Here is a 17,459-nt window from a genome sequence, read left to right on the forward strand (position 1 = left end):
AGCCACAGAAATATGAAGCTTTAGTTGATACTAGTTCACAGTGTACACTGATACCATCGGAGTATGTGGGGACAGAACCTATTTCCATTGCCGGGGTGACGGGGGGATCACAGGAATTGACTCTGTTGGAAGCCGAGGTGAGCCAGACTGGGAAGGAGTGGGAGAAACATCCAATTGTGACTGGCCCAGAGGCCCCGTGTATTTTGGGCACAGACTTCCTCCGGAATGGCTATTACAAAGACCCCAAGGGACTCAGGTGGGCTTTTGGAATAGCAGCCATAGAAGCAGAGGGCATTAAGAATTTGAACACTTTGCCTGGACTGTCAGAGAACCCATCTGCAGTAGGACTCCTGAAGGTAGAAGAGCAGCAAGTACCAGTTGCCACCTCAAAGGTGCACTGCCGACAATATCGGACAAATTGAGATGCCATGATCCCCATCCACAAGATGATCCGAGAGCTGGAGACCCAAGGGGTGGTCAGCAAAACCCACTCACCCTTCAAGAGCCCCATCTGGCCTGTGCGCAAGCCTGACGGAGAATGGAGATTGACTGTGGGCTATTGTACCTTGAACAAAGTGACTCCACCATTGAGCGCTGCTGTGCTGGACATGCTGGAACTTCAGTACGAGCTGGAGTCCAAGGCAGCGAAATGGTACGCCACAATTAACATTGCTAATGTGTTTTTCTCCATTCCTCTGTCAGCAGAATGCAGGCCTCAGTTTGCTTTCACCTGGAAGGGCGTGCAGTACACCTGGAACCGACTGCCCCAGGGGTGGAAACACAGCCCCACCATCTGCCATGGACTGATCCAGGCTGCACTGGAAAAGGGGGAGGCTCCGGAGCACCTACAGTATATCGATGACATCATTGTGTGGGGGAACACGGCAATGGAAGTGTTTGAGAAAGGAGAGAAGATCATCCACATTCTCCTGAAAGCTGGTTTTGCCATCAAGAACAGCAAAGTCAAGGGACTGACTGGCCTGAGAGAGCCAGTTCTTGGGAGTAAAATGGCAGGATGGACGCTGTCAGATTCCCACTGAGGTCATCAATAAGATCTCCGCAATATCTCCACCAACCACCAAGAAGGAAACACAAACTTCCCTAGGTGCCACAGGTTTTTGGAGAATGCACTTTCCGGAGTACAGCCAGATTGTGAGTCCTCTATTCCTCATTACCTGCAAGAATGTTTTCCACTGGGGCCCTGAGCAGCAACAAGCCTTTGCCCAGATCAAGCAGGAGATCGCTCATGCAGTAGCCCTTGGCCCAGTCAGGACAGGCCCAGATGTGAAGAACGTGCTCTCTCTGCAGCTGAGAACAATGGTTTGTCCTGGAGCCTTTGGGACAAATCATTGTCCCAAGGGAGGGGACAATGGGAAGGTACCTGGGGAGATGCAAAGCCAACCACTGGGTTTTGGAGTTGAAGCCAACTACACTCCAACAGAGAAGGAAATCTTGGCCGCCTATGAAGGAGTTCAAGCCGCCTCAGAAGTTATTGGCAGAGAAGAAGCACAACTCCTCCTGGCACCCCAACTACTGGTGCTGGGGTGGATGTTTAAAGGAAAGGCTCCTTCTACCCACCACGCCACCAATGCCACATGGAGCAAATGGATTGCCCTCATGACACAGCACACCCGTATTGGAAATTCCGAATCACCCTGGGATTTTGGAAATAATTACAAACTGGCCGGAAGGTGAAAACTTTGGGCTCACGGATGAAGAGGAACAAGAGCAAGTGACACGTGCCGAAGAGGGTCCACCATACAACCAACTGCCAGCAGAAGAAACACGCTATGCTCTTTTCACTGACGGTTCCTGCCGCATCGTAGGGATGAACCGGAAGTGGAAAGCAGCTGTATGGAGCCCCACACGACAGGTTGCACAAGCCACTGAAGGAGAAGATGGATCGAGTCAACTTGCTGAACTCAAAGCTGTTCAACTGGCCCTGGACATTGCTGAAAGAGAGAAGTGGCCAAAACTCTACCTCTACACTGATTCATGGATGGTAGCCAATGCTCTGTGGGGTTGGCTGGAAAGGTGGAAAAAGGCCAATTGGCAGCGTAGGGAAAAACCAGTCTGGGCTGCCAATGATTGGCTAGACATTCCCACTCAGGTAGAGAAGCTACCTGTGAAAATCTGTCATGTAGATGCCCACGTCCCCAAGAGTAGAGCTAAATGAGGGGCACCGAAACAACAAGCAGGCAGATCAGGCTGCAAAGATAGAGATGTCAAAGATAGACTTAGATTGACAACACAAGGGAGAGTTCCTCCTGGCTCAATGGGCCCATGATGCTTCCAGTCCACAGGGTGGAGCTGTCACCTATAAGTGGGCACAAGACCAAGGGATGGATTTAACCATGGACAGTATTTCTCAGGTTATCCATGACTGTGAGACGTGTGCTGCAATCAAGCAGGCCAAGTGGGTGAAGCCGCTATGGTATGGCGGGCGATGGTCCAAGTATAAGTTCGGGGAAGCCTGGCAGATTGACTACATCACCCTTCCCCAAACCCGCCAAGGCAAGCGCTATGTGCTGACCTTGTACTGACTACCACTGGATGGTTGGAGACCTACCCTGTGCCTCATGCTGCTGCTCACAACACCATCCTGGGCCTTGAAAAGCAAGTCCTATGGAGGCATGGTACCCCTGAGAGGATTGAGTCCAACAATAGGACTTATTTCAAGAATAGCCTTATAAACACCTGGGCTAGAGAACATGGCATTAAGTGGGTGTACCATATTCCTTATCATGCGCCAGCAGCCAGGAAAGTTGAACCGTGCAATGGCCTGCTTAAAACCACCTTGAAGGCACTGGGTGGGGGGACTTTCCAGATCTGAGAGATTAATTTAGCAAAGGCCATGCCGTTAGTGAACACCTGAGGTTCCACCAACCGAGCAGGTCCTGCCCAATCAGAGCCCTTGCAAACAACAGGTGGAGATAAGGTTCCAGTGGTACACAAGAGAAATATGCTGGGAAAAACTGTTAGGATTAATTCTGCCTCCAGCAAAGACAATCTCATCTGTGGTGGTGTCTTCACTCAGGGACCATGAATCTCTCCTCTGTTTCCCTAACAAAAACGACCACTACAACCACGCTGTCTCAGTAAGTACATGTTTATCCCTTATGTCTAGCCATATATTTGTAACTTGTGGGCTGTTTTCAATTCAACTTGACAGAGTAGGAGAGATTGCAAAGGCAATTTGATTCTTCTAAGACTGGGAAAGTTAGGGATACAAGAAGCTGAGGGAATAAGCAAGTGCTCCAAGGAAGGATTTGCAACATGACTGACTTACCACTCCCATGGGAGGGGTACTCTATAAGAGCATTACCTGGCAAAAAGCTGCTGCAGAAGCTAGCTATCAACCATGAGGTACTTGAACATCCTGATTTCTGTGGTTCTGTTGACTTTAGCCGCCTGTTCACGAGTCAGGAAAGTGTTGGAAGATCAGGCTGCCTGGTGGCTGTTCTGCATCCAGCCAGTTAACACCTATACAGAGACAAACCTGACTAACTTCCTGTGACTCCTCTTCCTCTCTTTCTGTTCCCCCTCTCTCAGAGGAACTCTGTTCTCTCTAGCCTCAGGGAGCTCTGGTATTTGTGTAGCTTAGGGGGTTTTTTCCTCAAAAACTTGCAGTATTCAGAAACTAGTGATAAATACTGCTCTCCATTGCACCAGAAACAAAGGTCTTATGCCTGAGAGCTGTAATTCCACTCCCGTGACCAGCACAGATGTACTTGAAGTTCTCTTTAGTTTAACACTATTCTTTGGTTTTGTCATTGCCTATGTGTATGTGTGCTGTGTAGAAAAAGCAAGGAGATTAAACTTGTAGGTAGCAACACAAAGATGTGTTGGAAAAGTCAGCAAAGAAGGGTCCAGGTTTACTTGTGTTAAAGTGCTGAAACAATATGTAAAGATAAATAGGGGAGCAAATTCACAGGCTAAATATTTTTCCCAGATATTAATGAATGCAGATGAAGTTGTTTAATATTCAAATGCTGTGAAAGCCATTTGCTCTTTGTCATGAGTGGCATGTATTTGATAACACAAAATAAGCACCTCATCCTCCACCACTACTCATGCGTGCACAATTCTTCCCATTTAATTCAGCAAGACTAATTATCTGAATTACTGACATTAGCTTGAAGCTATGGGTTTGCAGATTGAGTATTGAGTCTCTGACTTTCAGAACAACTTCTTTAAAGGAATTAGTCATGTCTAAGTACAACAGATCCGTCAAATTGCATCCCCTGGCATTGTCTGATGTTTTGCTTGCAAAGCCAGCCTTGTGCAAGACTGTCCTCGTGGTAATAGACAGCGGTTATCCTAATTTTATGGCTCTGACAACCCTTTAATGACTCATAAGGGTTGGGCAGTTACCTCAGTAGCTGATACCAGATGGTAGCTGATAGCACTTCACTGTGCTTTCCACCTCACTGATGGACTTTGTCATCCCCACTCCAGGGGTGTCTACTGTCTATCTGCAAACCAGCTCCTGAACTACCCCCATTTTGGTTTAACTTGTCATGTAGGCATGAGAACTACAGTTAATGCACAGACAGATTGCAAACCCCTGCCTTGGCAGCAACAACATCAATTAGAGAAATGGGCAGAAAAGAGCAGTACTTCAGGAAATGGTTCACAAGTGGTGTGGGCATCACTGCCTGCAGAGTTGCAGCTTCTCTGGGACCATCAAGATGCTCAGCTGGAGCAGGTACATCCTTGGAGTTTTACTGTATATCCACTTAAAATAAAAGACGATGCTTATCCTTACACCCCTGCATTTTGCTATATATTGAAGAATTTCAGTCATGTCTGTACTACTACTGAGGAAAACATGGGAATGTTTAGGGTCTGGAGCACTAGCTTATCCAAGGCTGAACAGTGCAGAGAAGGCTGGCAGCAGGGACAGGCCATGACTGTATTTAACCAGTGAGGCCTTTACATCACTTGTTACTCCTTATCTTTGAATGAACTGTTCATAATTAAGTAGTGTAACTAAAGATGTGAAATCCTACATGGCAAGGACTGAACTTGCACCTCATTTATCTCTTTCAAGTGTTTAATGAATTTTCAGCTTCAGCTAATGAATAATGACAATTTCAGGCCCATTGTCTTATGCAGGGAAATTAATAATGGCCTAAGGATAGTTTCATACCTAGGAGCATGGTAGAGATTGCTACCAAGCCAGAATGTGGATTTCTTTCTAGAGAATCCAACATTATCTTCAAATTTGTTCCAGTTAGTGTACAGGCCACAAAGAATCCTGAAAGCCCAACATGCAGAATCTGCCCTTTGGGGATAAAAAAACAAGTAAAAAATGCCTTCCTTCACTTACCCTGCCATTAGATTACCATACATTTTGTGTTCCTCAACAGCTCCTCTTTATTCATGCAGAAATTTTAGCCAAGTTTGAAAAAGCTTTTAATTGTCAACATTACATTAATAACATATATTAGAAATATGGAAGCCTAATCCTCTCTTCAAAGATGTTCTGAAATAAGGTACATTAATGAATAGGAACCAGGAAACTTCCAAGCTCAAGAATGTGGCATAAAGAACATTTGACACCACCATTTTCTTTTTAGAAAAGAAGATGTGAATGCTTCCACCATTTCCTATCTCTGTGATGTAAGAAAAAACTACGCATGGTAGTAGCTGTGGGTTCAGCTGGTTTTGGCATTCAAGACCAAACACAGAAGATTAAATAAGGAAAGAGAAGCATTGACATGAATGGATGTGTACTACAACACCTCCTCCTAGTGCTTGAAAAAATGGAAATGCACTTGAACTGCAGAAGTATACCTGAATCAATTGTGCTCTACTTCTCTCCCCTATCCAAAGTGACCAATTTTCATTTCTTACTCATCTCTCAAAAATGTAGCTAAAGGAAAATACTGAGAAATAAAAATATGGTTTTCAGTCACAGAAGCAGGAACATACACCTTCAAACAATTCTTTAGTCAAAAGAATGTTTTACCTGAAACACTAGGCATTTATAAACCTAACCTGCTAAAAGTTCATGGTTGGTTTTCTTCAACTTTTTATTCAATTTACCATGACCTACATCTCAGCTCTACTTATGAATATAAAATATGCAGTATTTATGCAGAGAATTAGTGTATTAATTTTGGGTTTAGACCCAAGTGGGATGAGATAAAGTCATCTTATCAAATACATAATGGCAAATACATAACATGCCACATCCTAACACAGCCAGATACAAGATGTGTAGGATTTAATGCTTGTTGCTGGAGGTGGGTCCCAGACAGCTGTAGTAGCTCCATGTAGGATCTGATGTTGATGCTAGAAAAGATGGAATAAATTGCTTTTAGAAAAAAAAACCCAACACAGAATTAATTTAAAGTTTCTGTTAACAGATGAAGTCTTCAGACCAGCTTTTGTGAATGTTTTCTTCTGGACCCTGAACTAGATTCCTGCATAAGTTGTATAGGCTTTCCATTTTAGAACTATCATTAATCAGGAAAAATGAGGTTGAAAGTAATTATTCTACTTTATCCATAATGAATGTTGTAACTTCTAGCTTGATGCTTCTTTGCTACTATATGGCTTCTCAAAAACTCTGTATGTCAATTGCTGTCACATTAGCATTGGGAAGTTTAGTTCAGTCTGTGAGTTAACTAGCCTTGCTTTGAAATCATAAACATATTTCAGTGGGAGTGCCTGTAAATGTGTTTATGTAAGTGGCTTTAATCCTGTCATATGACAATCATTAGGATTATCTTTCTGGAGGCATAACTCATCCTGGAGTCAGCCTGGCAGCTGCTGCAATCACAACCATCGGGCACATACATGTACAACCAGTAATTAGACCCAGCTAGGGTTTTTTCTCCGTGAGGAATATTTCAGATGGGAAAGACAGTGGGATTTTTTCAGAAAACTGAGTGAAGTGTCTTCAGGTAAATTTGGCATAAGGCAGAAGTGACTGCTGCTATCCACACATATCAGTATTAGAAATTGTGAGTGAATAACCTGGTGCTTCCTTCCAGTTGCCCAAGAGCACCAGCTGAAGCCTCAGCAGGAGGGAAGGTAAATTATGGCTTTTAGCTATTCTGTCCTACTTTGCTTCTGCTCAGAGTGAAACTGGTGTCAGCTTTCAGTGGAACAGTCCTGGAAAGCTCACTCTGAGACTCTCCAAGTCAAATTCCTATCTTATAAAAAATAAAAGGTCTTTTCAAAAGCTGAACTTCAAAATGAAACTCATTAAAAAAAAAAAAAAAAAAAAAAAAGGTACTTTTAAGTCAATAAAATTCAAAGCATATTCAATTCAAAGTATACTAGGAGAAGTTTACCCATTTTCCTATTGGTGGTTTCAGTTAGACTAACAGATTGCTTAGTAACTATTTTAAGCACTGAAACTGTATGAGTTTAGTTCTACCCGCTCCTGTCCATTTTTAAGGACTGCAGTATATTCACAGGAAAAGTGTTCCACAGGAATAATGTGTGTATTGTGCTTGTCCAACTGAATCATTTAGTAATTGTCCTCTAAATCTGATAAAATTTTGTCCCAAAAATGTGTCCAATTTTAACACAATCCTTAACAATTTCTCTGAGACAGTTTGTGACACTTCATTTCATGTACTCCTGTGCTGATCTATAAATACTGCTTTTACCAACTGCTATGTCTTGTTCTCTGTTTTGTTCTGCTGAGATTTTGTTCCACACTGAATACAGTTTTGTTACTGAAATAGAAGGAGTTTTTTATCTTTTATTTTTCTCCTCAGGAATTGCTTTCTCTCTGCTTTTTAAATCAACTCTATAGGAAGCAGTTTAGCTTCTGTGGACTTTGAAAAGGGTATATAAAGGGTGTATATACTTTAAGCTCTTAATGAGCTTTTCCAAAACATATTTACAAAAGAACCTGCCACAATAAAATGACTGCATTTAAATAACTATTAAACCTGGACAGTAGAAACAAATCTCCTTTAATTTTTCAAGATATAATTGGTTTTTTTACTGTGCCAGGTTATGACGCTATAAACTACTTGTCAGCAGTGTTGTATAGGTTAGTTTTACTTACTTAGGTAAGTACAGGCTCCGAGTCTACCAAACACTCTGTTGAGAAACCCCATCGAACATGGCTGTAGAGGGATTGAAGGCAAAAGGGTCCAAGTCCATGTAGTATTGTGCTGTTTCTCTCAAAGCTGCCCATGATTCACTGATCTAAAGTAGTTCAAAACAGAAAGGAACATTCTGAGCTTTGATACTGAATAAGTACAGTCTGTGACTATTGAGCAGCTTTGCCCATGTTAAAAATTCAGAAAAATTTCCTTCCTTGACCCAACAGATTTATGTTACACATTAATTCCAGACCTGTGCTTTCTTTTTCTCAGCAGGTGCTGCAAGAGGAAGGAAGAAGATACCTGTTCAGCCAGAGTGTTTCCCCACGTGTTCTGGCTGCTGCTTGAGTCCCAGTAGCTCGGAGAATACGGTATGTGTCGTTTGAGCCGTATGAACTGAGTTGCTGATTCCTCTGCCAGAAAGGGTGCTCCAAGGACACCTGAAACAGAAGAGGATAAATATTTGTAATATCAGAAAAATATGCTAGAATGTGCACTTCAAAAATATGCTTATATCCACAGAACATGGTTTTGAATCTGTAGTTTATTTAATAGAAATCAAAGGTGGTCCTACCTTAGATTTGCCGAAAGAAACTTCTTTTAGGCCTGAAGCTAATAAAACATCATCTAAATATATATATATATATTATTTTTTTTTCTGTTGAATCTGAAGTAAACAAGGTTGCAATCTAATTAAGGCACATAATCTAATTAATTAGTTAATTTTAATGCAAAATTTTGTTACAAAAATCATCTTAGTCTGTAATTTCACTAGTCTCAGGTGTGCTGTGAGCCTAAAGTTTTTTCAAAAAAACACAAACCCCACTGAGTTTATCTGTGGTTTCTAAACCTCCTGGCTTATATGTGATATTTACTCTCATTAGTATCAGCATAGAAATTGCATGCTAGGAAATTACTTTCAGAACATAAGATATTGCACTTCTAATCTTGTTATTGCATTGCTTCTGATAGCTTCTGAAGTCACCACAGATATAGAAGGAATCCTTGCAGATCTTGAAAAAAAAATATTCCTCACAAGGAAAAGGTCAGAATTTCTCTTTAGCTTCATATGAAAGGCCCTAGTACAGAAAAAAAAAAAAAAAATTCTTTTAGTCTCAAGTGTTTGAGACATAAATTAATTTTGAGACATAAATTAATTTGGGGCTAAAAGAGTCCAAAATAGCATGTCAATACAAATCATACACATTTAATGAGCCGCCAATTAAGATGGAGCTCACAGCCATTAGCCAAGCTGAGGCCAGTGTCTGTAAACAGGTGTGTTCCAATTTAGTGAAGTGGGTTTAAATGGACACCTGAGGATGACCTGTGCATACTTGCAACAGGTGGGCAAAGAACCTGAACCCTTGTCTATCATGTTTTAGAGCAGGAGTTCAGCAGGGCACGCTGTCACCTCGCTCAGCTCTCCAGTGCTCTGATTCCTGAATTTCTAGGGGAAAACTCTAACTGGGTGTATCAAATGTTTGCTTTCATGTGCAATGTTCAGCTGAATCCAGTTCACTTGTAGTTATTGCTGGCTTTCCTGATCATCCACAATATAGTTGCTTTTTAGTTCTTTAAATAGAAGAAAATGTTTGCTGAGTGCATATAGCTAGAAGATATGTGAGCTAGAGTATTTGCTGATTCCTTTCACTTTGTTTCCTTTCAGTGCCAAAAATGCTTAAAAACAAGATGAGAAGAAGCTTGATCATACAGTAATAAACAAACAAACAAAAAAGTGAGGGTGGTTGTTATCTTTGCTCTTACTATAGATATCAAAGAGTACTTTAGAAAAGTTACTTAGCAAGCAATCACAGTCCCAGTAGTTCCTTTCTACTTCAATTTCTTCATATTCCAGGTTACTATAATCATAAACTGAAGGTAGAAATTTTAGGGTAGGGAGTTTTCAAGGAATACCATCTCCAAAAATGTTACCAACTCCATGGAAAAAAAGTAAGTTCAGACATTCGGTGGAAGGCTGGGAAAGAAGAAAATATATTTCATTCAAATATCTATTAGGCTGCTATACTTGCATTCTAGAGCTGCACAAGAGAAAACTAAGCTTGTGCCAAATTTCAATATTTCTCTGGCAATTTACCATTTTCCAACAGAAAAATCTATGAGCTCTTAATTTCTCTTTAGTGAATCTGGGGATTTTTTTTTTTTTTTTTAAATTAAATATTTTGTAAGCTCACGGTTACATTTCTGGACTGAGATAACTTGAACTGGGATCAGAAATTGACTCATTAAAAGGCTTCTGTTTTCTTTAAATGTACATATAGTTAGTAAGGGTCATTAAACAATAAATTTTATCACCAATATGTGTTCTGGCCCTCCAGATTTGAAATAAGCTTAAAATAAAATTAAAAAAAAAAAAAAAAAATCATTAAGCAGCCCTGCTTCTTGTGTTGTTTTTTTTTTTTTTCTTGCTGCCAAGAAAATGAGAAATTTCTGCTGCTCATTCAAAAATGAGCTTGTCATTCCACTGGTGGGACAGTGAGGTGCTATCTTGGCTACTGTGGTGCAGAGAGTTGCAACTTCTATGTCAATGTTTAATATACAGCCTGCTCGGGCTGCATCTACATCCAGTGAGAGAGGCCATCCCTAATTACACTAAGTATTCATTTTGACTGAGTGCACTTGCCTGCTTTGAGGAGAAGCAGGTATGCCAGCTCAGCACTTGGCTTTTCTTGTCACTATTAACACCCAGTTCTTACTCTTTTCTAGCTGCTATTTCATCTCTGCAGGACTTTTCCCTGGCTGCTGGGGCACTCCAAAGATGCATAAGTACCAAAAGAAAATCAGGTAGGTGCCTTTATATATCATCTAATCCTTCAGACTTATCTCATTCTCGCTTTTTCTTGTTGTAAAGATTGCTGTAAGTCTCTGAACATAGCAAACTTCATTCACCTCTGGAAAAACTCCAGCGAGATCATTTCTAGCACAACCAGAATGAGTCCTGCTGGTCTTCCACCGTGGTTGCACAGACAAACAGCGTTGTACATTTGCTTGTGCTCTGGCAGAGCTCAGAGAAAGTAAGGTATTCACTTAGCTCTAATGCAGATCTGGGGTCATCAGACCAGGTGTGTCCATCTGAGTAGCCCCTCTTACTACAGTGTCGAGCTTTCATCAAATGAATTATGTCTTGCTTCAATTTAAGTTTCTTGGAGTGGGTGTAATTTTCCCCCTCCTTTTGAACAGCTTAGCAAAATATTGTGAAAGGGTTTGCTTTATAAACAAAGAGTATCCCTGAAGGAGTGTATCTTGTAGAAGATTAGCATACAAACCAGGAGACTGGAATTTCAGAGCATCTGATGTGATGCTAGAGGGAGTTAGGAGCAGGTGGGTAATAATAAAATGGCTCATAGTGCATAAAGTTGAGCTGAAAAAAGATGAAGAATTTCAAGTTGTACTAAGACAGTTAACTCACCATGAAAAGCAACCAGACATATTGTATAGTGGGTTTTTTTTTGTTTTTTTTTTTTTTTTTTTTAATTCAGTACTGTTTTTCTATCTTAGAGAAATATGTGATTCGAAAAGCACCTTTGGATATAAATGTCCCAGTGAGAAAATAGGAGGAATGTGTGTGGAGGGTGAACTATTGCCGAAGTTGTATCAACTGTAACCAGTTAGAGTGTTTCCTTTCATTGTCTCTTGAAGATTCAGTGTTCTCACATGAAAAGCAAATTATAGAAAAAAAATTGACTGGTTTTAACAAGCAGATGCTTAGCTCATGTAATTATTGCCTTCAGCAGATTGTTTTTTCTATCCTGTACACCTAAAGACACTGTCCAGGGGGAAAACTGTTATTAGTCATTATCGCTACCATGCCTTCTGGGCATCTAATTTTGGATAACCATGATCTAAGACTAAACTTAAGGGGAGATGGTGGTACAACCTTGTCATCTTTGTCAAAAAAAGCAAATGTGCACTTAATCCACCATTGAGTATATAAAAAAAACCCAAACCAATGACAAATGTCTGATTATGAAAAGGCATATCAAGTATCTTGGAATGTCAAAGTAATAAAAAATATCACAGTATAGCAAGCAAACTGCACTCAAAATAGAAAATCAACCTGGATACATCTTAAATTACTGTGCTTTAAAATCTCTTCATCCTAGACTTGAATGGAAGCATGTATCTCTTTACAAGGATAGTTTTCTAGGAAGCAACATATTCAGCTGGATGCAGCTACAAAAGCTTCCCAGGAAGACATCATTTTCTATCAGCTGAATGTGCAATGATCCACTTAATCACACAATCAAAAAGATGAGTATGGGATTAAGTTTTAACACATTTGCCTACTAAGGGACCTATTTAATTGATATACATTTTCTTTTTTAAAACTTAAGTAGCAAGAGCCTTTGTGTGCTTAGTAGTCTGGGGAGAGCAGGCAGGCCACCATTTGCACATCTAATGGCAGAGTTTATTGATAAGAAGACAAATCTTCAAACTTGCCTTAGTATAGTATATGCTTCTTCTTCCACTCTCTACCCCGCAGCCTGTTGTTACCCAGATCAGCAGTACTGTGTAAGTGGTAAGAGCAATCCCTAGGCTTAAGACCAAAATTTATCCCTGGTGTGCATCTACCACAGGGAAAAGTGGTTTATCTCTGATTGGTTGTGATATTTACGAAAAAATGTCAATTATTTAGCAGCACTTCAAACACTCTCTGTGCACACTATAGTTTCTCCCTAGTTTCTGAAGACTTGCAAGTTTCTGACAAACTGAGAATATATTGCTTAAGTTAATATCAATGGAATTTATATGTCAAAAGTTGGCAATTGCTCTGGCTCCTGTCCTTTAGGTCTAATAACTCTTCTTATTATTGGCTGTGGTGACTCTCTGGTCAAAATCTCAGCTCATGAAGGTAAGGCTTCCAGTCTGATCAGCTCCTTAGGATAGAGCTTGGACAGAGGCTAAACTTGGACAGAGCTAAACTTCAACCTTGCTGAGGTGGCAGATGCTGACGTGTTGGGAACTTTGAAAAGGTAAATCATGTCTACAACTCAGGTGTGTTACCGAAGGCTAGAAATGAGCCAGAATGGACCACCTCCCCACCATGTTTCAGCTATTTCTAAATCTAAATTCACAAAGTCAGACCACAGGACTTGGTCTGAGGACACAGAATACTGCATTGCAACAGTGCAAATACTGAAAAAAATGTGGCAGCAGCTACTTCTCTCTTCACTCAAGTATTTCTCTAGATTATGTGGCATTCCTTGGAAAGCAAGGTGTGGTTATCTGTCAGTACACTTCATAAATGGCTGGATTGCAGCAAGGATAGACTTGTGGATTCTGCAGGACACCTCTGGCCTATATAGCAGCTTTTTTTTTCAGTTGAAAAGTGCAATTATATTAAAGTCTAACACCTGCACATTGCTTTTTTCAAATTATTTTTTTAAATGCTTGTACGTACATAGGCTTTGTATTCAGGAGTGTTTTGATGTTAAAAGCCTTAGAATAGAATTAAACCTGTTGACAGCAAGATTTCAAGTCACTGATTGTTAAGTGCTTCAACTCTTTCCATATCACCCAGCCATTGAAATTTTTGCCTCATCTGTTTATTTTTCAAGCTTGAAGTAAAATAGATTTTACTCTTTGACAATTCTTAATTTTATATCACAGGACACAAGAGGTCTCTGGTTCAAGAGATGTCATCAAAAAACCTTAGAGCTACAGCATCAACCCATTCCCTCACCAGCAAAGGCAGAGAAGTTAAAGACACTTAATGCAGAATTAGGTTTTGAATATATTCAATATGTGTGATGATGCTAGGAGTCAGGACAGATTACAGATAGGGGTAAATAGCAAGGCAATTTGGCAAAAATCCTAGATAATCCTAGGGAAGGAACTACTTCCACAGCAACAAATTATTAGAAAAAGTCCACTCAGTGGGTCCTGTTGAGATTTCCTTTCTACATCCATGTGGGGCAAAACACCCCCATCAGACACCTGAGAGACTTCAGTGATCATCTCAGTGCCAAGACATCACACTTCTACCCCATCCCTGGCTGCTGCACTCTTCGGAGACTAAAGCAAAAAGTCCAGAGAGCCCATTCCCAGTGCTGTGACTGTGGTTTGCTATGAGGAGTGATTCATAGCACCTGCACTGAGGTCATGAAGAAGAATAAAGTCCTCAGGAGACTCTTATAGTCTCCATTTTACTTCACCACCACCTTCATTGTTGCTGAAAGGATTCACAATTAATGAAAAACTGAAGTTATTGTGATCAATGAAACTTCTAAGAGCTCATTAAAAACTAATAATAAGTAGTTCTTCATGTACTCTGAAGAACAGAAACCTGGGAAAGAGGATAAACAAGACAAGAGACATAAAGGAGATGAAAGTAAAGTCTTCCAAAAGGAGGGGCTGCAAGCTGCTATGCTCCCAGCTTGGCCTCAGGTGACACTGTTCGTGGTATAAATGACCTTCATTGGAAAGGAGGTGAAGTTCAAGAAGATAGGCAAATACCCAGGAACTGTCCCAGTTCAACTGCAGATCAGGAAGGAAAAATAAGGGTAAAAGGTTTATAGGTGAGCTCAAACTTGCAGAAGAGACAAAGTCCCTTTCCATCTCCTTATTCCCCTACAGAGCCTCACTGCAGCCAAAACTCAGGTTCATATGGCATGGAAGTGAATTCAGCCCATGAGAGAGATTATACCTGACTGTGGTCCCAATTTAAAAAACTTTTTTCAATAATCCACAATTAATCATTGACTCCCTCATTCTGCCTTAGCTATTCACATTCTGTATTTACTGCATGTGTATTGGAGCACTCAAATCTAAGAAATGCTTGTAATGCATGCATGTGGATAGACCATCTTGTCAAGATGCAGACAATCACTTAGGAAGTCAGCTGTCACTTACTGCCTGCCTGGTTTGTTTTAATTTTCTGAGAAACAAATTAATCTTGCAGCATGTGCATCACTGATCACTGACTGTACCAGCATGTGCTGCTTTGGGAAGAGCAGGTGCTAGCCCTGCCCCATCCATTTTCCCTCTGGTCCCAGTTTTACAGGTTGAGTCTTGATTATAGATTTGCTTTGGTTACACAGTGCTGTGAAGGATCAGCATTCAGACAGCCTGAGTGCTTTAAAACAATCAATTTCCTTAAGAAATTCAAGTCAGGCATTCCAGAAATCATTTGTGAAAAAGATTACTTTGGGTCCTTATAAATGTATGTGAAATTGTTTCCTACAAACAATAAATGTTGAGGTAAGAATAATATTTAGAGAAGATTTCGTAGAAACAACATCAAGCTCTTTTTACAATTTTAACAGTTCAGGAAATCATCCTGTAAGAATGCCTTTCAGTCAGAAATGCATCCTTCTTCCTTATATACAAGCAATAAAAGGCTCAAAAGTAGTCACAAAGAGCAGAATTAAACTGTATTTCACAGAATTTGCCATGCAATCTTGTGCTCACCCATTCTCCTGTCTGTCCCTGCTGCCATGATTTCCAGTTAATTATCTTCAATTGGTGCTGTTCTGATGGTAACACAGGGGTTTTGCCAGCTGACTATTTAACAAGCCTGAAGGGAATGACATGAGATATCATATGCCAGGCACTTACCTGTAAACAGCAGACCAGACACCAAAATTTGAAACATTTTCAGAGACATGGCAAATTATTCAGAAAGGGTTTCCTTTGTAAAGTGAAGAGAGCGATAGTTTTATACTTTGTTATCTTTAGGTTTATAAATAATTTACCAGATACGTGTAAAGGATTGGTTCAGACAGAGGGCAGGGTTCAGTGCTTAGTTCAGATTTGCCCTATATGCCTCTGTTTGTACACTTTGGACTTTGCAAGCTGAGCCTCTAATGAGCCATCATGGCTCATTATTTTGTGGATGCATTTGCTTCTTCATAAGTTTTATGATGCAAAATAGCACATCGGGCTTGTTCTATGAACATTTAACAGGTAAACCTCAGTCAATCAGTCTTTTGCATGATTATTTCCCCCTCATCTTGGTGGTAGGCACAAGCAGTTTATAGTTTGGTGTGAATATGAATGATGTTTGAATCCACCTGCTCTGAGAGCAGTGCCAGAGTATGCCATGTATTTCATCTGCATACTGCTTGGGTTAAGGAAATAAACTTATGATAAAATGACTGAAAAAGCACTAAGCAGGGAAGGAGGGAAGAAATTTGGTTTCTGACCTGAACCAGGCAGAGGTCCCAGGATGTCTTGTTGCCTCCTGCTGGTGTTAGGACTCTGTAATGTGGGACACTATGAGTTCATACTGCCTTACCTTTCCCACCTGTCCAGTTAGCTGTTACCTTTTTACATACAACTCACCTGTTGGCAGCAGCAGTTGTACTGCAGAGCAGTTTATCTTCATAAGCTCACCTACATCGACGATAAGAGAGCAGAGAAAAGGTGAGCTCTGTCGCACATTGGTGTGCTTTGATCCTCAGCTCATCAGCACAGGCATGCTTGTACTCCAAGGTTTTTACGTCAGGCAATCAGACCCTGCTGACGTTACAGGTCAGGGACCAGACTCTGTGCTGATGGGGAGTAGTACTTCATCCTCATGTTCAACAGTGAGGAACATCCAGTCTAGAGAGTGCATGGAGTAAAGGTTTCTTGGGAAGCAAAAGAGCATCTAATTATGTAGTTACGAAGCCTAATAGTTGGGGAGTTTTTTTATTACACACGGATAGGTTGGAGGAGACACTATTGAACAGCAGGTCAAACAGGGTAATCCTTAACCTTGCTGTAGGTCATGTCACAAATTTAATATTATTTTAGTATTGTTCTTAAAAAAAAAATAAAAAATAAAAAAATCAGTCCATCCACCCCAGGTAGCAAATTAAATATGGAGGCAGGTGTTCTGCATTCTGGTGCCATATCAACGACAAATATTGATTATACAAACTTATGATCAGTTTCCCCACTTCTGAGCTACTATATTAAATGTTAGAGGTCATCTTTTTTGTGGACTAGAAAAAAAAGTGTAATGACTGGGATATTTGCTAATAGGTGACACAGAGCTCTCAAGAACTGTAAATCCCCCAGAAATAAGCTCCAGGAAAGCATACAAGGTATCCTTTCACCTCACAAACTTTGTGGGCCGTTGCCTCTAACCTTTTCCCCTACTTTGCTCTTAAATGGGCCTGCCTTTCTATTGCAGCTTTCCTCCCACAGGTCTTTCCTCACAGTTCCTGATATAATGACTGGAAGAACATGTTAGTGCATCATTTCATATTTATTGCAGTTATGTCTTCTTTAATGTGCAGCCTGCTCACAAAGGCCACTGCTAGTGATATGGTACAGGGGGAGAGACAAGAGCAGCCAGCAAAAGATCACAGGGAAGCATGCTGGATGAGCAACAAAGGCCCAGTCACCTACTCCTCCTATTTCATCTTAGGAAGAAAAAGG

At 40.7% G+C, this 17,459-nt stretch overlaps 1 protein-coding gene across 1 annotated transcript; it reads right to left on the minus strand.

Moving 5' to 3' along the window:
• Positions 1–5,479: 5,479 nt before the first annotated feature.
• C2H3orf85 (chromosome 2 C3orf85 homolog) lies at positions 5,480–15,584 on the minus strand. Its single transcript, XM_040056511.2, has 4 exons — positions 15,504–15,584; positions 8,379–8,515; positions 8,093–8,178; positions 5,480–6,300 (listed from the first exon to the last, which is right to left on the minus strand). Exons 1-4 carry the CDS (start codon positions 15,529–15,531, stop codon positions 6,165–6,167), a joined length of 387 nt encoding a protein of 128 aa, XP_039912445.1. The 5' UTR covers positions 15,532–15,584; the 3' UTR covers positions 5,480–6,164.
• Between the last annotated feature and the right edge of the window lie 1,875 nt (positions 15,585–17,459).

The sequence above is a fragment of the Hirundo rustica genome, chromosome 2 (genome assembly GCF_015227805.2).
Source record: "Hirundo rustica isolate bHirRus1 chromosome 2, bHirRus1.pri.v3, whole genome shotgun sequence".
In the NCBI taxonomy this organism is placed as follows: domain Eukaryota; kingdom Metazoa; phylum Chordata; class Aves; order Passeriformes; family Hirundinidae; genus Hirundo; species Hirundo rustica.

Bases quoted from the DNA above. Each gene is read 5' to 3' on its own strand.
- C2H3orf85 (XM_040056511.2), bottom strand. From the start codon at position 15,531: ATGGCAGCAGGGACAGACAGGAGAATGG. The intron at 8,179-8,378 runs GTATCTTCTTCC...GAACTACTTTAG, and splicing joins GAAACACTCTGGCTGAACAG to ATCAGTGAATCATGGGCAGC. The intron at 6,301-8,092 runs GTTCGATGGGGT...CATCTTTTCTAG, and splicing joins TTCAATCCCTCTACAGCCAT to CATCAACATCAGATCCTACA.